The sequence below is a fragment of the Sorex fumeus genome, unplaced genomic scaffold (assembly GCF_029834395.1).
Source record: "Sorex fumeus unplaced genomic scaffold, SorFum_2.1 ptg000122l, whole genome shotgun sequence".
NCBI classification, from domain to species: domain Eukaryota; kingdom Metazoa; phylum Chordata; class Mammalia; order Eulipotyphla; family Soricidae; genus Sorex; species Sorex fumeus.
Window position 1 is genome coordinate 13,917,214 of NW_026606179.1, and position 21,864 is coordinate 13,939,077.

The 21,864-nt window shown below is 56.7% G+C and overlaps 1 protein-coding gene across 1 annotated transcript; it reads left to right on the forward strand.

The window, feature by feature from the left end:
• The first annotated feature begins 474 nt into the window (after positions 1–474).
• Positions 475–18,661, forward strand: OPA3 (outer mitochondrial membrane lipid metabolism regulator OPA3). The gene is made up of 2 exons (XM_056136326.1): positions 475–746; positions 16,247–18,661. Exons 1-2 carry the CDS (start codon positions 605–607, stop codon positions 16,615–16,617), a joined length of 513 nt encoding a protein of 170 aa, XP_055992301.1. The 5' UTR covers positions 475–604; the 3' UTR covers positions 16,618–18,661.
• Positions 18,662–21,864: the final 3,203 nt, after the last annotated feature.

Consider the following 21,864-nt stretch of genomic DNA (forward strand, 5'->3'; position numbering starts at 1 on the left):
TGCTTGTCATGGCTGTAACTGGCAGCATCCTAAGCCGCTGACACGGTTGATGGCGCAGTTGTACCTCCCGATTCAGTTGCCAACCTCAGCAATGGCCACAGCAACGCGATCAAGTGCTGCTCTGATGCCCGTTTTGGGGAGGGGGCGACGGCGGCCGAGAAGTCTACATCACTGGCGAGTGAGTGGCGGGAGCCGAGATGCCAGCCCCGCCGCGCGCACTCCCAGTGAGAGCGCCAACCTGCTGGGGATATGTTACTCGAGCTCCATTAGCCCTAATTAGGAATGATGAAGAGCGCCGGGCGGAGGCACCACCTGGGTCCGTGACGTCACGAGGACACGCGGTGACAGCGCGGCGGAGGGCGTGGGAACGCCGGCCCGCTCCCGCCAGCGGCCGTTTAACGGCGCCGCCTCGCTTCCGCCCAATTTGCATATGACGCGGCGCCAGCGTCGACGCGGTGACGTCAGGGCGCCCCTGCAGGGCGGCCGGGCGGACGCTCGCGCCGACGTACGCACGCACGCACGGCGCGGGCGGGCGGGGGAGGAGGCCGAGCCCGGCGCGCCCCGCCCAGTCAGGAGGGCAGCGCGTGCCCGTGCGACCGCCAAGATGGTGGTGGGCGCGTTCCCTATGGCGAAGCTGATGTACCTGGGCATCCGGCAGGTCAGCAAGCCGCTTGCCAACCGCATTAAGGACGCGGCCCGCCGAAGCGAGTTCTTCAAGACCTATATCTGCCTCCCGCCGGCTCAGCGTGAGTCTGACCCCACGTCCCCCCAGCCCTGCCTTCCTCTAACCCCTCTCAGGTGGTTGCTCAGCGGACGGACTTCTGCTAGGGACCAATCACGGCCCGAACCGGCGAAGTCCTTCAGCCTATAGGGAGAGTTTCTGGCGAGAGGGGCATGTGGAGAGCCCAATAGAAACAGCGAGTGTGCGTCAGGGGCGGAGCAGGACGCAGGCTCCCGGTTAGTGAGTATCAGCCAATAGAGGAAGAGAGCGCGTGGAGATTGACATCGTGGCGAGTCAATAGCGTGCGGGACCGGAGCAATGTGGGCGGGCCTTCCAGCACTGAGAGGCGCTTGGGGCGGGGTAGAAGAGCGACTGAAGGGGTCGTTTGACTGGCCAATCCGTGGGCTCTTCTGCTTCCCAAACGCTACCCAGTGACTCATTTTCCCTACTCTACTAGAAGGCAGGAGTGCTCGCAAATTATCTTTTTATGCCCCAGTTTTACTCCGGGAATTAGGCCTCAGTTCAGGGTACGGCTCTGGGCAAAGGTTGGGATCCGGGGGTATGACCTGAGACTCTGGCAAAATAAGTCATTTTAACCAGAGTTAAATTTTAACCAGCAGCGCATTCAGTAAATAGACGGTTTTAGGCTTTGGGCTTGGCACTGGGAGACACAGTTGTGACCTGGAGTGGTGAAAGTGGCAACTCCAGAGCTCAGACTGCCTGACTCGGGGCATGAAGTCTGGAAGGCTGCCTGGAGGAGGGCCACCGGCCCAGAGATAGGAGTAAGCTTCATACATGGACTCCTTGAAAAAGTACTTCAATGACATAGGCTTTTGCAAGCGCAGAATAAAGGGCAATTTGCTTATTAGGAGAACCACGATTCATTCATCCAGTATTTATTTAGCTAGTTTTTTAATTTTCCTTCTTTTCTTCCTTCCATCGTTCCTTCCAACAGCAGTGTTTGGGGCTTACACCTGGCTCTGTGCTCACACCTGTTGGGGTTCTGGGGACTATATGGGATGCCGGGAATTGAACCAGTTCCGTCATGTGGAAGGCGGGCACCCTACATGTACTACCACTCTGGCCTGCTTAGCATTTTTGAGCTTCCTCCCTGGGTGTGGAGGACAGGTGGTCATAAATGAGTGAGGAAGGAACTGAGTGGAAAAGCCAAATTAAGGGGAGTGCATAAGGGGCTGGAGCGACAGCACAGAGGGTAGGGCGTTTGCCTTGCATGCGACCAACCCAGGTTCCATTCCTAGCATCCCATATGGTCCCCCAAGCACTGCCAAGAGTAATTCCTGAGTGCAGAGCCAGGAGTCACCCCTGTGCATCACCGGGTGTGACCCAAAAAGGAAAAAAAAAAAGGGAGGGTTGTGCATAGCCCCCATCCTGAAACTTTGGTATTTCCAATTTGCTTTCTATTGCTTAGAATTCTTGGTGCTTTGGTGTTTGGGGGCCAGGGCGCTTTTTGCCCAAGCTGCCGATCTTGGGGTGGAAAAGTGTTAAGTGTAGTATCTTCAGAGAGAGAGTGCAACCAATACGGTACTTGCTTTGCACATGGCCAACCCGGGTTCAGGCCCCATCACCCTATATAGTCCCACGAGCTCCACCATGAGTAATTACTGAATGAGGAGGCATTGTAAGCCCTGAGCACTGCCGGGTGTGGCCCCCAAAACCAAACAACAGATAAGTGGTGGATTTACCAGGAATGCCTTGTCACCTGTTTGGCATTTCCCTGATACCAGGGAGGGACAGAGGCTTCCCAATGGATAGAAGATTGAGGCCACAAGGACAGAGGGAAAGGGGTCACACATAGTGTCTGTGCCAGAGACAGGACTGGCATGCCCCGTACTGCCACCCCGCACAAGGAGGCCCTCGAGCAGGCCCCGGGAGCCCTCTTACCTTCAATCTCTTCTGCCCGTGTTCATGAGCTTTCCCTGTGCCACACAAAGGGGCACCAGTTCTGCTGGCATTAATCCGTCTCCTCTTAATCTCCTTTTGGGGTGATCCCATGGCAGCATATAAGTTAGGAAAGGAAGTAAGATGTGTGGTGAGAGCTGCACAGTCAGCCAACTCTTGTGGATGAAAATAGAAAAGAGGGGCTGGAGCAATAGCACAGCGAGTAGGGCGTTTGCCTTACACTCGGCGAGCCAGGTTCGATTCCCAGCATCCCATAGGGTCCCCCGAGCATACCTGGAGTATGCACTCAGAGCGAGGAGTAATCCCTGTGCATCACCGGGTGTGACCCAAAAAGCGGAAAAAAAAAAAAGAAAAAGGCTACCAAAGAAAAATCTTGTCCTGGGGGACCTTCCTTTCTTGCCTGGTGGGGAGGGAGCAAGAAGCAGATGGGACTGTGAGGTGAGCACTGGGACAGGAGGAGGGGAGGTGTCGACCTGAGAAAGGTGACAGTGCTCATAGTCATTCACCCCTGGCTCTCCCTTCACAAGGCACGCAGATGCAGATTTTACAGGATTCCCTGTTATTATGGTCTCTTTAGTGGGGGACCGTGCCGGAAATGGAGGTGGGGGCTCCACACTCACAGGCAGGCGCCCTCCTGCTGGGTCCTGAGTGCCCAAGGGTCAGGCCTTGCATTCATGTATTAGTTTTTTTTTTTTTTCATTTGGTGCCACGGATCATGGCAGGGACAGCGATGGCATGCATTCACTTTACCTTACCCCCTGGACTATCTCTTGGCCACGGGTTTTGCATTGAAAACTCGTTAATATGCAGCAGGGCTGGACTGTCTGAGACCCCACCACAGTCCTTTATGTGCTTATGGGGGACTTGTAAGGGCCCCCATATCTGATCTCTGGGCTGTACCCCAGGCAAAAGTTTTGTGTCCATGAAGCCAGAGCGATAGCACAGCATGCAAGCCATAGTGCCTTGCACAATGCCAACCCAGGTTTGATTCTCGACATCCTGTATGATCCCCTCAGCACCACCAGGGGTAATTTCTAAGCACAGAGCCAGAAGTAACCCCTATGCATCACCAGGTGTGATCCCCCTCAAAAAAAGACACAAAAAATAAAAGTTCTCTGTCTAGTTCTCTCTCTGTCATCTGAGTGTGGAGATGGGTGCACTTCACCTCCGTCCCTCCGCCACCATTGAGGCTCAGGGGCCCCACAGGGCAGCATGCCTGGCTTGGCTTGTGCGCTCTTGGCAGTGCCTACGCCTGTCCCCTAGTCTGTCCCACGACCTTGGGTGGCCTGCCTGGAGCACCCCATGCCAGTGCATTCCTTTGTTTGTGTGGGCCCTGGGACCCACACACACCCTCTCTCTTCCTCTTGGGCAGGAAAACGCAGCAACCATAGGGGACGAAGAGTCAGTGGGATTTTCCATGAGCTGGGTGGCAGCAGCTCCTGAGGTTCAGGGTTTGATGGAGAAACAGCGACCCCCTCTCTACCCCATGGCCGCTGCCTTGCTCCGCTAACCCGTCCCACTGCCCCCAGCCCGCCCGCTGCCACTTCCCCGCCTGCTCTTCATGCTTGCCTGGTCCTGCCTGACCTCCACACCCAGCGCCCTGCCCTTGACCGGGGCTCCTTGTCCCTAGCAGGGTGGCTCCTCATAGGGGAGCTGGAGCAGGGGAAGGTCTTGTTCTCTGATTTGATTCACCTACTCGAAATCCAGTTTATTTTCTGTGTGTGTGGGGGGGGGCAGAGGGGAGTGCGGGTCGATTCAGTGAGTGTGATTACCTTTTTTTCCCCTCTTCTTTTGAGTTACACCCTGCAGTGCTTCAGGGATTACTTCATGCGTTGCACTTAGGAACTCTCTTGGTGGTGCTCAGGGACCGAACCTGGGTTGGCCACATGCAAGACAAATGCCCTTCCCACTGTTCTATAGCTCTGGCTGCGTGTGATCCACTATTTTGGGTGGTGGTTTATTTTGTTTTGTTTTGGGGTTACCCAGCAGTGCTCAGGGATCACTCCTGGAAGAGCTCAAGGGATTCCGTGGTGTCACAGGTTGACAGTGTGCAAGGCAAATGCCCTACCTGTTGTCCTGTGGCTCTGGCCTCCAAAGCCTCTGCCTTTTCTTTTTCCCCCCATAATGTAGGGCTGGAGTGATAGCACAGCAGTAGGGTGTTTGCCTTGTACGCGGACAGCTGGCCAAGCCGGGTTCGATTCCTCCGTCCCTCTCGGAGAACCCAGCAAGCTGCCGAGAGTATCTCCCCGGCACAGCAAAGCCTGGCAAGCTCCCCGTGACGTATTCGATATGCCAAAACGCAGTAACAACAAGTCTCACAATGGAGACGTTACTGGGCCCGCTCGAGCAAATCGATGAACAACGGGAGGACAGTGCTACAATGTAGGAGTACTGCTATTTATTCACCCATTGATTAAGCTAATTAAATTGGGCATGAACGCTACATTACTTTTTTATTCTGAATGTTAATTTTATTTATTTTATTATTATCACCCCCCCCCCCCTTTTTTTTGATTCCCCGTGAGATACAGATATCTTTGAGCTTCGGTCATACAATCATCAAACACTCATCTCTTCACCAGTGCACATTTTCCACCACCAAAATCCCCAGTATTCCCCGCCCCCCCCCCCCGCACCCCCGTTCCAACCCTTCCTCTGCCAGTGTGGCAGACAATTTCCCCCATACTCTCTCTCTCTACTTTGGTTACATTTACTATTTCAACACCAGTCTCGCCACCACTCAGACCTGCCGAAAAGGCAATGCTAGACAATTTGTTTTGTATTCCTTGTTATGGATATAATGTCCAGGAAATTCTGTGTCGTTCTCTTCCGGGAGCTTTAGTTTATAGTCTCTGGGTATTGTCCATTGATGAGATTACATGGCGCCGGGGCAGTTTGTGGGTGTGACTTCCAAGCTGCTGGCAGCTGCTGCCTTTTGAGGCCCTGTGTGGAGGAGCTAACATTTCATGCGAGCATCATGGCTCCATGGCTCTGACCTCCATGATTCTCTCCCTCGCATGGCTCCACGGGCTCCCTCACAAGCCTGGGAGCTGCCCGTGGTTTTCGGGTCCCACAGACAGAATAGATGCCTTTTAAAATTTCTCACTCTGCTGTGGAATGCCTTGACAGCTGATGGGTGGCTGGAGTCATCAGGAGGCCCAGAGTGACCGGGACAGCCCATTCTCCCTCCCATCCAGGACCTCGCAGTTTCTCCTGTGATTGGAGCCAGAGCAATAGTGCCATGGGGAAGGCACTTGCCTTGCACGTGGATGACCCAGGTTCAATCCCCAGCATCCCATTTGGTTCCCCAAGCACCGCCAGGAGTGATCCCTGAGTGCAGAGCCAGTTGGAAGCCCTGAGCATCACCAGTTGTGGTCCCCAAACAAACAAAATTTCTCCTGTGGTCCTAATGGGCTCCCCCAAGCCATATTTCCAGTAGGGAAGAAGCTGCGGGCTCCGGACCCTGACATTCCTGCTGTGGGTTGTGGACCAGTGTGAACCCCAAGCGGGCCTGTGTCGGGCACGAAATGGGGTCAGCTGCAGAGAGCCCCTCTGCTTTGAATCTTGGCTCCTTTAATGCACCTGTCACTTGGGGTGTGGATCTTGGCTTCTGCATCTTCCATCTTCATGGTTACCAGGGCAGCACCAATGCTGCCGCTGCGAGCCACGGGAGCCAGTGGAGCCCGGACCTAACCCCCAGCAAGCACTGGCTGTGAATGTGTGCGTCCTTGGTTCCTCTCTGCTTCTGGACAGGGCCTCCCCCACCCCGATTCTTGCCCTATGTCCTTCAGTATCTGTTTGCTCCTCTGCACAGTGACCGCCCCTGGTGTGTGTGTGTTGGGGAGGTTGGGGAGGGACCTGGCGCACAACCACATCCAAATTTGGTGATGTCAGAGGGGGCCAGCAGGCAGTGAGCAGGAGAACCTGGCCTGGAACTGTGACCCCAATTCTGCCACTTCCTGGGGTGACTAGGTGATCCCCGGCAAGCCTTGTCACTTGTGGGCCTCAGTTTTGTTGGCAGAAAATTGCATCTTCCTGTTGATGCCTGGCATGTGCATCTGGGGAGCAGTGTGTAATGCCGGGCTCTTGGGTGCTGTGTGAATGTCCGTTGAACGTTTGGCAGATACCACTATCACTGTTTGGTTTGGTTTTTCTGTGATGCAGGGGCTGAAACCCGTTCGCAGCAGGTGTTCTGCTGAGCCAGGTTCCCAGTCCCAGCCCCACTGTTCTTATCATTCTCCTGAGCTCCCCCTCCCAGAGCCCCATTCGGACCTGGCTGAGTGCCTCCCTGGTGGCGTGGGTTCTGGGCAGGAGGCCTCTTCCCCTCACGCACCAGCACCGACCCTGGGACCTCGCTTCTCTTTCCCCTGCACCGATGTCCATGTGCCCATATCCTACTCGCACTGACCAGCAGGGGGCGGCAGCAGCCTCAGTCGGCACCGTGTCCTTTTTTTTGTTTGTTTGAGGGCCACACCCAGCCATGCTCTGGGGTTACTCCTGGTTCTGCTCTTAGATATTACTCCTAGCCGTGCTTGATGCTGGGGGAACAGTGGGGTACTGGGGATCAAACCTGGCTCAGCTGTGTGCAAGACTGGCACCCTCCCCGCTGTGCTCTGACTCTGGCCCTGTGCTGGAGACCTGGCTTTGAGCCTCTCGCATCACACGTTCCCCTGAACCCTGCTCAGAGAAATTTCTACCACAGCACTGCTGGGAGTGACTGCGCCCCAGAAAGAAGGACAGAGGACCATGCATGCACCCAGACCCAGAACCATCCCCACTCAGGTTCCACTAGCTGTGGCTCTAGTGGTCCCTGGTCCCCTGGGGAGTGCTTGAAAGGCTCCCTGAAAAGAAAACGCTGGAGACAGGAGTAAGTTCTGAGCATTGTTGGTTGTGGCCCCCAAACAGTGCCTCTCAGGAGAGGGACCAGAGAAGCACCAGATTTAAGGTAGCTGTAGGGTGGGGGGGGGGGGTGTCTCTGAGGGTTCAGCGCAGGATTTGCATGGTGGAACCCCAGGTTTGATCCTGGCAGCGCCTGGTCCCTTGAGCAATGTTAAGAGTCAAGATAGGAAACAAGGGGCCAAAGCGATGGTGCAGCAGGGAGGGTGCTTGCCCTCCACGCCCCTGACCCAGGTTTGATCCCCAGCATCCCATATGGTCCCTGAGCACCACCAGAAGTAATTCCTGAGTGCAGAGCCAGCAGTAACCCCTGAGCATGGCCGGATGTGGCCCCATGAATTGATAAATAATACAGCAAGCAGAGGGTCTGCAAGACCAAGAGTCTGGTCAGAGGCGCATGAGATTTGCAGGGTGCACTGCTCGCTGCCTAGGAGTGCTCTTGGCAGTTAAGAGGATTCCCATCCAGGAAAGGTTGGAGCATGTTTTTTTTGTTTTGTTTTTTAATTATTTATTTTTGCTTTTTGGGTTGCACCCTGCGATGCACAGTGGTTACTCCTGGCTCTGCACTCAGGAATTACTCCTGGAGGTGCTCAGGGGACCATCTGGGATGCTGGGGATCAAACCCGGGTTGACCACGTGCAAGACAAAGGCCCTACCCATTGTGTTATCGCTCCAGTCCCTGGGCATTTTTATTTTTAACTTTTGCAGTGATGGTGCGCAGTAATCTCCACTGGCAGTCAGCACTCACTCCCTGGAGTCCCGTTCATAGTGTCCCAAGTGCCCCTTGACAGCCTGGCGTGTGCTGTGACCTCCCACAGTTTCCATCCCGCTTCCTGGTGGAGACACATTTCCCACGTCCTGTGCATTCTGCATTCATGGTAGAAGACTTTGAAGATTGTAAATTTAAAAGCATACCTGGTGGATGGGGCTGGAGCGATAACACAGCAGAGAGGGCATTTGCCTTGCACGTGACTGACCCGGGTTCATTCCCTGGAACTCCATATGTCCCCTGAACACCACTCGGAGTGATTCCTACATGCAGAGCTAGTAGTAAGTGCTGAGCATTGCCAGGTGTGGCCCAAAAACCAATAAATAAATAACATATGTTGGGTGATAACGCTGAGTGATAGGGCGTTTGCCTTGCGTGCGGCCAACACAGGTTTGATCCTTGGCATCCTATATGGTCCCCCAAGCACTGCCAGGAGTGTTATGTGAATGCAGAGCCAGGGGTAACCCTGAGCATTTCCGGGTGTGGCCCCCAAACCAAACATACATTCCTCCGGTCCAGTGAGTGATCTCCCCATGCCTAAAAGTACTTTGGGGGAGGGAAGGGTGAGTGAGTACGCCTAAGGTTGTACTCGGGCGCACTCATCACTTGCTCTCCAGACAGCTGGTTTGTTTTATGGGGAGGGAACAGTTTGTTTTACTGTTCTCTCAAGCAGTGCTCAGGAAACTCAGGACACCCTCCTAGACATTCTCGGCCTGCTGGCAGGTCAGTGTGAGGGCGCTGCTCAGGGCCTTCGGTGTCGGGGATCACCTGTGGCCACCCAGCTTTCAGGGCTACACCTGCTAGGGCTCAGAGGCTCCCAGGGCTGCACCCTGTGACTCTCAGGGGACATGAGGCACCGGGGATGTGGCACCGGGGAGCAAACTGGGGTTTGCAAAATCTTCTTTGGGAAGGACCCCGGTTTTGGAACAAGAAGGTGTGGTCCATCTGCCACCAGAGACCATCCCAGTCTTTCCCCGGGATGCAATATGGTGAGGGGACAGCAGAGGGCACCCGCGACTGCCTTTAAGCATTTGGTTTCTCCACAGGAGCATGGAATGGGGAACAGCAGGACGCCTTCGTTTTGGTTTAGTGATATTTTGGGGGGTGGAGGGAAGGCACACCTGATCAGGGGTTATTCCTAGCTCTGCACTCAGGAATTACTCCTGGAGATGCCCAGGAGACCATATGAAGGTCATGTGGGATGCTGGAGATCAAACTCAGGTAGGCACCCTCCCTGCTAAACTGTCTCTCCAGCCCCAACATACCGTCCTTCTGAAAGAAGGAGCAAGACGCACGGCAGCCTGGGCGCATGTGGGATGAATTGAAGCCTAGACAGGAAAGCTGACCTGGCGTGGTCAGGGATCAAATCTGGAGTGCTGGAGAGATAGTGCAGTGGGTAGGACACTTGCTGTGCATGTGGCCAGCCCCCGTTCCATTTCTAGCACTCCGTATGGTTCCCAGAGCCCCATAGAAGTGATCTCTGGGCTCTGAGCATGCCCAGAGCACCACTGGTGTGGCCCCCAAACAAATAAGGAAAGAAGTCAAGGGGCCAGAGCGATGGGGAAGGCACTTGCCTTGCACGCAGCCAACTCTGGTTCAGGCCTGGCTGTATGGATATGGTCCCTGAGCCCCTGACCCCTAAGCATCGCAGTGCTTAAAAAAAAAAATAAGAAAAGAAAAGGCTAGAACCTGGATCCATGGGGTGCCAGGCAAATGCCTTATTCCCTGAACTACCTGTTCCACTAAAGGGCCCTTGTTTTGAAAGAGAGCTGAGAGATTTGCGCATAGTGATACAGCGAGTAAAGAGCAGAGCCAGGATGTGGGTACAGGGTATGCAGAGCCTCGCCCAGGGGCGGCTTCCCAGGGCTCTCTGGACCCCGTGGGGTTGGTCTCTCCAGGCTGGGCTGGGGCCATGGGCGGGGACCGTTTCTGGGGCTCAGGATCTGTGATTCACTCATTCAGCAAGTCTTTATTTAGTGCCTGCTGTCCTTTTCCACGGCACGGGGCATGGTATTGGCTCAGCCGAGCGTTCATCCTCTCGCCCAGCCAATCGCCGTGGCCGTCGGGATGCAGGGCGCTGATTGGCTAGTGGACCGAGTGCTCTGATTGGCCAGCGGGAGAGGCTGGTTAGTCCCGGCTATAGCCAGCATCTTTAGGGGCAGGAGGGGAAGAGGTAGTCCTCAAGGTGCTGACCCCAGGACCCAGGCTCGTCTTCTCTGGTGCACGCTGCATCGCCATTTGTGCCCCCAGAGCTGGAGGATGGGGCCAGGTCTCCTGACGCCCCAGGCGCTGTGGAAGAGAGTTTTCTGTTGGTTGGATCATCCTCAGGAAAGGGCATGTGGGTCAGGGGGCCCCTGAAGGCTGCCAAAAAAGAAGCTAACTTACTTGTGGTTGCGGGGTGGGGGAGACACCCTGGGATGTTCAGGGGTCATTCCCAGTGATGCTCAGGGACCATGCAGTGCTGGGAATGGAACCTGGACCTCCTGAATGCAAGCATGGGTTTGAGCCCACTGCCCTCCCCACCATCCCACACACACACCTGTGTTAACGTCTCTTTTTTAGCCTCACCTAACTATGCTCTGCTCTCGGGTCTCGGGTCACTTCTGCTCCTTGCTTGGGGATCACTCGCAGATCACTACTAGCTCTGTGCTAAGGGATCATTCCTGGTGAAGCTCAAGGGACTATATGGGGTGCTGAGATTGAATCTGGGTTGGCGATATACAAGGCAAGCACCACCCCTCTGTGTGCAGTCTCTCTGGCCCTTTTTCTTTTCTTTTTTTTTTTTCTTAAGTTGTATCAACTTTTAACTGCCCAGACCCAGTTCCTCTTGCCCCCCAGCAGCTGTTGGATCAGGACATGTATAGTCTGCTCCTGCTTCATGCTCGGGACCTGTCTCAGGGACACTTGATCCTCTGGTGACACAGGCCACAGACTCCACGCTTGTCCTTCCTTGTTAGCGCCCAATCTGTTAATTCCAAGCCTTTACTGAGGCACAGTGCCCAGGCCATGCAGCGTGCAGATTCCACGTATGTACCTGGGTGTCCGGGCCCATGCAGCTGGTTTCTGAGATGAGAACATTGCAGCACACAGAATGCCCCTCTTCTGGGCTCTGGCACCCAGAGGATTTACCCCAAGATTCCTCTTGCTTTCTTCCATCGCGGTCACCCGTGTTCACACCTGCATTCGGCCATCAAGTTCTCACACTCCTCCAGTACTTGCAGTTAGTGGTGGTGCTCGCGGGGTTGCTGTGGTGCTCACAGGGTCACTGTGTTGCTTATGGGGGATTGCTGTGGTGCTCATAGGGTCACTGTGGTGCTTGCGGGATTGCTGTGGTGCTTGTGGGTCACTGTGGTGCTCATGACGGGGTCGCTGTGGTGCTTGCAGAGGGTCACTGGTGCTCGGGGCGGGGGTCACCGTGGTGCTTACGGGGTTGCTATGGCACTTGTGGGTCACTGTGGTGTTCATGACGGGGTTGCTGTGGTGCTTGCAGAGGGTCATTGGTGTTCATGGGAGGTCACTATGGTGCTCATGGCGGGATCACTGTGGTGCTTGCAGAGGGTCACTGGTACTTGGGGGGGGTCACCGTGGTGCTCACGGGGTTGCTGTGGCGCTTGTGGGTCACTGTGGTGTTCATGGCAGGGCCACTGTGGTGCTTGCAGAGGGTCACTGGTGTTCATGGGAGGTCACTGTGGTGCTTGCAGAGGGCCACTGGTGCTCGGTGGGGGGTCACTATGGTGCTCGCAGAGTCACTGTGGTGCTTGTGGGTCACTGTAGCGCTCATGGCGGGGTTGCTGTGGTGCTTGCAGAGAGTCACTGGTGGGTGTTCGTGGGGGGTCACTTTGGTGCTCATGGCGGGGTTGCTGTGGTCCTCACAGGGGGTCACTGTGGTCCTCACAGGGTCACTGATTCTCATGGGAGGGTCACTGGTGCTCATCGGAGGGATCACTGTGTCCACATCGTCTTGAAGTCTGTGATTGCCCTGGGTTGTGCACACAGCCGGCTGTAGCGGGCCAGGGACCACCCACCTTATTGCAATTCTGGGAGGGACACCTGTGTCCTACCAGATGCACCAGCAAACCAGGAGCCAGGGGTTTGGGGGCTCTAATATATTGGGGGTGTTGGGTCATACCCGGCGGCGCTCAGTACTTCTGGCTTTGCGCTCAAGGATCATTCCTGGCAGGGATTGGGGGATCATATGGTCACTGGGGTTCTAACCCGACTCACCTGTGTTGTTGGAACTGACACAGAGCAAGCATCTCCCTGCTATGCTATATAGCCCCTGGTTTATTACGCTTTTTTGGGAAAAGTTTTGACCTCTCAGTTGGTTTGTTTCTGTTGGGGGTTAACCCCCAGCAGTGCTTGGGATCACCTCTAGAGGTGTTTGGGGGATCAAACACATCGTGCTGGGGATCAGACCTGGGGCTCCTGCATGCAGAGCTGCTTTCCAGCCCTTCGAGCTCTTTCTGGGGCCCCTTGGGTAGATTTTGGTGAAGGAAGGGCTGGGAAGTCTCCCTGCACCTCTGACCCCCTACAGGGTTTCTGGGGGACATCCTGGAGATGCACAGAAGCCTGAATGTTTACCATCACTCCGCCCTCATTCTTGCCCTAAATGCAGCCGGGTGGGGCACCCCAGCTTTCCCCGCAGCGTTGCCGAGGGCTGGTGTGTGCGTGCGGGATTTTAGGCGCCTGTCTCTGTAGCTGATTGATGACACTGGCTAGCTGTCACCTGGGGCCTATGTGTCTAAAACAAACATTCTTTTCCCTTTGGACACAGTTGAGATTTGTGGGAAAGTGGCACAGTACAGGGTTCCCGGGGTCCTTGTCACTTGACCCCTCCCGATGCAGACAGCAGGGACAGGGACCTGATGACCAGCGCCCAACGTGCCTCTAGCCCATTTCCCAGGCTGCCCTGCCCGACCCCTCACGCCCAGCGTCTGGGGTGCACTCTGGTGTCAGCCTGTGTGTTCCCTGCTAGTCCCCCCACCGCCGGCCTCTCGTGGCTCCTGCCCTGGCCCTCTTGGCAAGGGTCCTGTACTTGAGTTGGTCTGATGCTTTCTTAAGATGGAAAAGAGGTTCTACTTCTTGGGTAGTCATACCCCGGAAATTAGGCCATGTCCTCTTCCTGTGCTCTGGCCCTGGGACCCTTGGCCATGTGACTAAATGGCGTCTAAACTGGGGTGGCCCCATGTGAAGTCACCCTCTCCCCCTTCAGTTTTCAAGCTTCTGCTTTTGCTCTGGATACAAATCTCGAATCTTGTACACCAGAAGCACCCCAGTGTTCTCCGTCAGGTGTCTCAGTAGGGGCCGAAGAGATAGTGCAGTGGGTAGGGCGCTGGCCTTGAATGTGGCCAACTGTAGTTCAGCCCCTGGCACCACATATAGTCGTCCCCCCACCCTCTGTCTTGCTAGGAGTAAGTTCAGAGTCCAGCCAGGTGTGGCCCAAAACCAGAAAGAAGAACTGTTATGGGGTGACCCCAACTTCCTGAGGTCCTTAATTTGGCCTGGTGATGAGAAGAAAGAGCTCTGGCCGGGGCATCCAGGACTCACGCTGAGCCTTCCCTGGCTGTTGGTCCCCTCCCTCGGACATGCCGGGAAGCTTCTCTGCTTGGCTCAGCCGTGCTATGTGTTCACGGCGTCATGGCTGCAAGCGGGAGGGAAGTGGCTCTTGGGCCGCCTCGGGAACCTGGACAGAGGCTGCCAGGTGAACCCTGAGTCCTTCATGGCTTGGACGAGGAGGGAAGTGGGGGGTGTTCGGGCTCCTTCCTGGAGTCCCAGCCTCCATCCTGGCATTTCCTGCGGGCGACACGCTCTGGTTTGTGAACGTTCTTGGGCTGAGCAGAAGCTCCTTCCTCTGATGGCCACAGCAGCCCCCACCGCCCATCCGGGGGCTCCGGCCTCCCTGGGCCAGAAACTGCTGTCCCGGGGCAGAGCTGAGATGGGTGGGGCGCAGGGTGGGATCCTCAGCTCTCCTCTGCTTCAGCTGCTGCGCCCCCATCCCTATGTGCTTATCCCCCTCCAGCGCACTGGCCCCTGCCTCCTTCCTGCTGCCCAGCTGGTCTTCTCTGCCCCACTTCATTCTCTCCTGTTTCTTCCTTTTTCCCCGCATTTTTTTTGTTTTGGGGTCACACCCAGCGGTGCTCAGCACTTACCCCCCTGCTGTGCACTCAGGAATCATGTCTGGGGCAGACCTAGGTTCAATCCCGCATTCCATACAGTCCCCCAAGCCTCACCAGGCATGATCCCCAAGTGCAGAGCCATGAGTTACCCCTGAGCACCGCTGTGCGTGTTCCCAAAGCACTTTGACAAGGGCACTGCCTGGGCAGGGGTGCTCGTAGGGAGACAGTGCTGGGAGTGGGGGCAGGGCGGGAGCCAGGGACAGGGCGCCAGAGGCAGAGTGCCACAGATGCAGGCTCCCTGGGGAACCCAGGAGGCGTCATAGGGGCTGGGTGAGGGTGGCTCACTCTGCTGCCATCCTCGGTCTTAGCCTTCCCTACCCGCATCAGGACACCCCCACTTCTTCCCATCTGTCCCCCGTCCTCACCCAGAACTTGTTTCCTGAACCCCAGATCTGGGTTCCTGACCTAAGCGATCCCCAGGTTACCATCAAATGCGGCTCTGCTTGGTGCCCATCTGCATGTGGGAGACCCGGCCCAGCTCCTGGCTCACTTAGTTGACCCTTGGGGCCACTGCCAACTGGGCCAGCCACTCACTCAGGTTCTGATCCTGAAAGCAGGGGCGCCCCGTTGACACCCCCAGTAGGGCACCCAGTTGCTCCTTCATCCTGACTGCCCACTGCAGGCAAAGCATGTCCAGCACCGTTGCTCATCCGTCCCTTCAGAACGCACACAGAGAGTGGGCACAGGGCAGCAGGGAAGACAGCCAAGCCGGGCTCCATCCCCGGCACCATACAGGGTCCTCCGAGCCCCTGAGCACTGCCCAGTGTGACCCAAAAATGGGGGAAAGGGCTGGAGCGGTAGCACAGCGAGGAGGGTGTTTGCCTTGCACGCGGCCGACCCGGGTTCAATTCCCAGCATCCATATGGTACCCCGAACATCACCAGGAGTGATTCCTGAACGCAGAGCCAGGAGTAACTCCTGTGCATCACCGAGTGTGACCCCCAAAAAGAAAAAACAAAGAAAAGAAAATGGAGGGGAAAAAATTTCTAAGAAATTTGGACGAGAATAAAAACTGGGAAAACGACGAGCACTCTAATGGACAGCAGAGCTGCTCTGGCGGCTCCGGCCTGTCCCCCAAGTTGGCGGACACTATAAGGCCACTGCGAGCAGAGGCACTAGCTCTGTCTCCCAGTCCCCTCCTCACACCGTCCTCCCCTAGTGACAGAAGCCCGCGGGGTCTGTGACTGTGGTTCCTGCCCTGTGACCGAGTCACCCACGTCACGCTCCTCTGCCACCGGCACAGAAGCACCCCCGCCCTCCCCCACCTTCTGCATCTCTGGAGGCCTGTGAATTCTTAGGCGAGTCAGGGGCCAGCAGCAGGGAGACACCCCCCCCCCCTGCTCACAGCATGCCCCCATGCCCCCATGCCCCCAGCAGACAGCGCTGGCCTGAAGCTTCTGTGCCTGCAGCGGGCAGGCGCCCCACCTCTCACTCAGCTGACCCAGGTTCTGTCCCCGGCACCGTGGATGGCTCCCTGAGCACAGCCAAATGTGGCCCCGGAAAACAGAGCGAAACAAAGTGCACCCCAGGATTGGGGAGAGCTTGCCGCCGGGCCGAGCATGCACTCAGCAGGCAGGTCTGGCTTCCGTCCCCAGCGGCCCCCAAACCAAATAAAAGACCTGACTAAGCTGCATGTGTGCCCACCCCTTCCTCTTTATCCCCATGGCTCTGAGCTGGACCCCACGGCGCCGAGGGATGGTGGGGGTGGTGGTGGGGGGGAGCACCCCGGAGTCAGACCTGACCCCTCTCTCCCCGCCCCTGCAGTGTACCACTGGGTGGAGATGCGGACCAAGATGCGCATCATGGGCTTCCGGGGCACAGCCATCAAGCCGCTGAACGAGGAGGCGGCAGCCGACCTGGGCGCTGAGCTGCTGGGCGAGGCCACCATCTTCCTGGTGGGCGGCGGTTGCCTGGTGCTGGAGTACTGGCGCCACCAGGTGCAGCAGCGGAAGAAGGACGAGGAGCAGCGCGCGGCCTGGGACGCCCTGCAGGACGAGGTGGGCCGCCTGGCGCTGGCCGTGGAGGCGCTGCAGGCGCAGGGCTCCCCGCAGGCCGCCCTGGACGAGCTGCGCCACCAGATGCAGGAGGTGCGGGCCCAGCTGGGCACCCAGGGCACATGCCCGCGCCGGGCCTAGGACAGGAACTCGGACGTGGCCTCCTCCGTGGCCGGCCAGCTCATCCCCCACGGCTCCCCCGGACCGTGGCATGGTGTGTGTCACCCCCGCTGACCTGTGCCCTCCTACAGAGAACAGCCCACCGCAGGGGTGCTTGTCTCAAGCCCCCCAGTATCGATGTTCGTGTGCCTCTCTCCACTCCTCACCCCAAACCCTGGGGCCCTGGCAGCAGGACATCCGGCCGGAGGAACAGCAGCACCCAGACTCGAGCCAGGTCCCTGTGGACCCCTCTGCGCCCTGGGACCAGTGCTCCCTTCCTTGGGGCGCTATCCCTGAGCTCCCTCAGTCCCACAGGCTCACACAGGCCCTGTTCAGGGGCATTTTCTCGCCCTCCGCGTCCAGGGGTGCCCCACTGGGCCTCCCAGTTCCTCAGAGGGGACAGAATCTGGGTTCGTCATCGACCCACTGTGAAACCCACACAGTGTTTCCCCTTCCCCTTCCGGGCGTCTCTGGAAACCTGCCCCTGAGGCCGTGCCCAGGCCCCAGCAAGACCTGCGTGCTCAACCTGGGCAGGGGGCGTGGGAGTGCCCGGTGGACCCCACTCTGCTGGGAGGCGTGATTCTGCCCAGAGCCCTCAGCTCTGTCTTTCCCCGTTTCCCCGCGCCTGGAGTGAGCCCCTGGGCCTTTCCTGACGTCCTTCCCGCAGGACTTCTCTCGGGTATGGCCTGCCCCCCAGAGCCCCCTTCACATGGGAGCTCCACCCCCACCACCTTCTTAGTTCTTTTCCTGCAGCTGTGGTCACAGACAAGGATTTACTCTCCATTCCCCTCGGGTATTCCAGAGGCTCCAACTTGGGGGGTCCTCAGGACTCTGCTTCTCGGCAGATTCTGGGGGCGTCTGAATCCACCAGTTGCTGGGGGCAGGGGCCTCTCGACTCTCCTCCATCCCTGCCCAAATCTTGGACTTTAGGGCTGCCCTCAGGCTCGACGGCACCCGCCCATCAACCCCCAAAGACCCTTTCTTGAATGACCTCATGGGTGCTGGGGGTTAGGATGTGGACGTCCCTTTGTAGGGGACCGCTGCTTAGACATCTAACACCCCCCAGCTCTCCCCCAGAAGGGTCACAGCCAGTGAGGAACAGGGTGGGTGGAGGCCCCCAGCTTATCCTTGGTGTAGGGTGCGTGGGGCGGAGGGAGACTCTCGCGGAAGGAGTGGGCCTGCATGGAAGCCCAGAGAGCACTGCAGAGAACTGGGGAGTCCCCAGGCCCCCAGGACATGTGGAGGAGAGTGTGTTCTCATCACCTCACTTCCCCAGGACAGTCCAAGGGGTCATGTGTGACTTAACTTCCTGCCCAGACCCAAGCCAGGAGTCTGTGCTTCTGAAGCAGCATCTTCTGCCCTCCCAGAAGGCAAAGAGGTGTTAAGGGGGGTCCTGGCTGGGGTACCTGGAGGTGACCTAGGAGCATCAGGAGAGCTGAGCCAGCAAGCATGCACAGCGTGTCCGCGAGGACCGGGTCCTCCCCCTGGGCCAGCGCTGTCCCCCCCACATTGCAGGGGTAAATAGTGATCCTTATCAATCATGTTGACATTTTTCTGACTGGTTTGAGGAAGTGAACCCGGAGCCTCGTGCAAATTAAGTGCTCACCGCTGAACCCCGTGACTAGCGGGGATGATGACAGAACGGAGGGCCTTACTGGGTGCTGCCTTGGTGCTGGGCACTGTTCTAAGTGTTCTAAGTGCTCCCAGGTACCCCAGACATTTTCTTCCGTTTGTCAGTGAGGAAACTGAGGTACGAAGAGGAAAATCCAAAGGCCCAAGGCCACCAGCAGGAAGGAGATTTCGCGGACGGTGCTCCTGAGCCAGGGCCCATACCCCCAGACCCAACTCAGCACTGCCCTCATGGCTGCTGGAACTCAGACCTGCTGCCCCGCGTGTGGCCAGTGTTTGGGGAGAGAAGTGGAATGAGAATCCCCTCCCCCAGGGCACAAAATCATTGGGTGGTTCCATGCTCTGGTGCCCTCGAGCTGAAAGATTTGTGACTGGGGAGAGGGTTAGAATAAATTTGTAATTCAATCCGGTTGTCTTTCTTTGATGCGGTTTTTATTTTATTTTCATGACAAAATCCCTGTTAACTGGAGACAAAAAAAAAAAAAAATACCCTGCAGGAGCTAGAGACAAATCAACAGCTATTACACATGTGTTTTTTATGCAGGAGGCCCTGGTTTGATCCCTGGCACCTCCCAGAGTGAGCGCTGAGCATGCAGCCGGAAGCTACCTATGAGCACTGCCGGGTGTGCCCATAAAACACACAGAGTCTGGATTTTAAGAAACTGATATTGGAAGGGCTGGTCTTGCATGCAGCCAACCCCCTTTGGATCCCAAACATGAGCAGGAACAGTTGTGATGGTTGCAGAGTGTGACCCCCATAGAGACCATCTTCCTGCCTGGGAGACCCCGGCTCTGCAGGCCAAGCACAGGTGGCATCACTCAGGATCCACATTCGAGCCCCCGAACCACATCGACTAAGCCCCACCAGCAACCACCCGAAATAACTGCACAAAAGAGGGCTGAAGAGATGGTTCAGGGATGAGGACACTTGCATGTAGCCGGCTCTGGTTTAATCTAGACGTCACTGGGAGCGAGCTCTGAACACCCCCCTAAGAAGCATTATTACTGAGGATCCTGTCCTGTGCTTGGCAGTTCTTAGCCATGCTGGGGTCTCACAGTGACTGAGATGTGACACCCCCCCCTCCATCCCTACCACCTCGTCTGGCTCATGGCTCCGGGGGACACATTCATGGGGATATTTAAGGCCCCCAATGCTCCCTTTCTGCAGGTTTGGGCCAGCCTCAACCCTCCTTGTCTGAGCACAACGGGGGACTGGGTTTCACCCGAAGTCCACCCTGGACCCTCTGAACACTGCCCCAGGACTCTGCCTCCCTCCAGAGGCCAGGCCTTGTGGCTCCCAAGGAGGCTGCATTCCCTGTAGGTCAGGCCTGGCGCATGAAAGGAAAATGGTCCTCCATGCCCTGTCTGGGCCCTGGGCCCACAGCACTGGGGGCCTGGCCCTGCCCCCCAATGAGAAAAGCGGCGCCACAGGAGGTCCCACAGTCCTTGTCCACGGCCCACTGGACTGTGGTGACTGAGTACTGACCACGTGCTGGGACGTGTCTGGCGACAAGAACAGCCTGCAGCCAGACCATGGAGAGGGGAAGAGCTGGCTCCATGTCAGAGCTGGGGAGCAGAAGGGACAGCAGGCTCAGTGGAGGGGCCGTCGACCGGGACCCCTGAAGGCAACTGTCAGGAAAGGGGAAGAGGGTGATGGCAGACCCGAGATGCTCTGCCTGTCACTCATAATCTTCTGGATTGCAGCCCTGCTGATTGCAGCACTTGTATATTTCCTTCTTGTTTCTGGAAAAGATCCAGATCAAGGGGCCCCTTTATCTCTCTTCTGTGGCTTTTACACAACCAGGGCAGAACGGGGCATCTGATGAACATCTGAGCTTTCAAAGACGAAAAAGAAATGGACAAAGGGGCTGGAGCTCAGGTTTTGCATGCCAGAGACCCTGGTTTCATCCTGGGTCCACCCTCACCCCACAAAGTTCCTGGCACACTGCCAGGTGTAACCCGAAAACCAACCAGAAAACCTGGGTCGGAGCATTATACAGTGGATCGGACACTTGCATTGCACAAATCTCAGTTCAATCCCCAGCACCCCATAAGGTCCCCTGAGCACAGCCAAGTGTGATCCAAAAGCTAAAATACAAACCCTGGGGCTGGAGTGATAGTGCAGTGGGTGGCACGCTGCCTACCAGGGTTCAATCCCCGGCATCCCATGTGGTTCCCCTAAACATCACCAGAAGTAACTCCTGAGTGCAGAGCCAGGAGTAACCCTGGGGCTTTGCTGGGTGGGTGGCAAAAAAATACACAATTTTTTTTTTTAAATAAACCACGAAACAAAAAAAAAAACCCTATAGATTTTGTTCCCCTCAGGTATTACAAATGTTATAAACCTAGTATGTGTTCCTTACCACTGGATTATGGAAGTTAGTATTGTGCATGTTAGTCCAAACTGGCAGGCTATCGAATGTAGCCTGCCCACACGGCAGAGTCTGGCGAACTCCTCGTGGCGTACCCAATATGCCAAATACCAGTAACAATGATGGGTCTCATTCTCCTAAAGAGCCTTGAATATAATCTCAGGGCTAGGATGAAGGAGACGTTACTGGGGCCTGCTCGAGGCAATCGACGATTAACAGGATGATTTCTGATTTGTGATTTTGTGAGTATTGTGCATTATAAGTGCCAGGAGCAGCCCCTGATCACTGCTCTGGGTGACCCAAAATCTTAGCAAAAGTAGGGGGAAGGGGCTGGAGCAATACCACAGAGAGTAGGGCGTTTGCCTTGCGTTCGGCCAACCTAGGTTCGATTCCCAGCTTCCCATATGGTCCCCTGAGCACCACCAGGAGTAAATCCTGAGTGCAGGGCCAGGAGTAATCCCTGTGCATAGCCGGGTGTGACCCAAAAAGAAAAAAATTAGGGGGAAAGGATGGAGATGTATATGTATCAGGCTGCTCTGAGCCCTTTGGAGGTCAGAGCTGGGATGAGCAGAGGATGCAGTATCCAATGGACAGGGTTGCCAGCAGCCATCCTGCGGGTTGAGGTGACTGTTGGGGTTCAGGCAGGAGGTGTGGAGTGCTGCAGCAGGAGAAGCATGAGCCAGTGCGGGAGGGGAAGCGCTGGGTCCTTGGTGGTTCCGGGTTTCGTGTCTGTGAGGTGGAGCAGTCACATGGGGGTGGTGGAGAGCCAGAATGTGGGGAGTCTGAGGGTGCCCAGGCTTTTGCTTCCGTACACCTTGAAGAAGGGACCTGGCTGTCCCAGAACCCCATGGGGAGCTGCTGGGTGGTCCTGCTGTACCCCAGTGGCCATAGACTCTGGGGCCTCCCCCTAGCCCGCCTTATCTAACTTCGTCAGTGTTCCTGTGGCTTGGGACGGCACCCTGCTACATCCATTTGTCATCCTGCAGAAAGCAGTTGACTGGCTTGAACTGTGGATCCGGCCCTGGGGCTCCCAGGATCCCTGGAGGGCAGTGTACAAGCCAGATTGGGGAGGGACGCCTCAGCAGAGCAAGTGCCCCCCCCCCCCCCCCCCGTGGTGTGCTGACTGGATCCCTGCACCTGGGCCCTTCTCTCTGTAAATTACCTGCTCTCCGTGGCCAAGCTCCCCACATGTCAGCGACACCCAGCCCCCTCCCTACCTGGGATCTAG

Excerpts from the sequence above, each read along its gene's own strand:
- OPA3 (XM_056136326.1), top strand. The coding sequence starts at position 605 with ATGGTGGTGGGCGCGTTCCCTATGGCGAAGCTGATGTACCTGGGCATC. Across the intron at positions 747-16,246 it reads CTGCCTCCCGCCGGCTCAGC|TGTACCACTGGGTGGAGATG; the intron begins GTGAGTCTGACC and ends CCGCCCCTGCAG.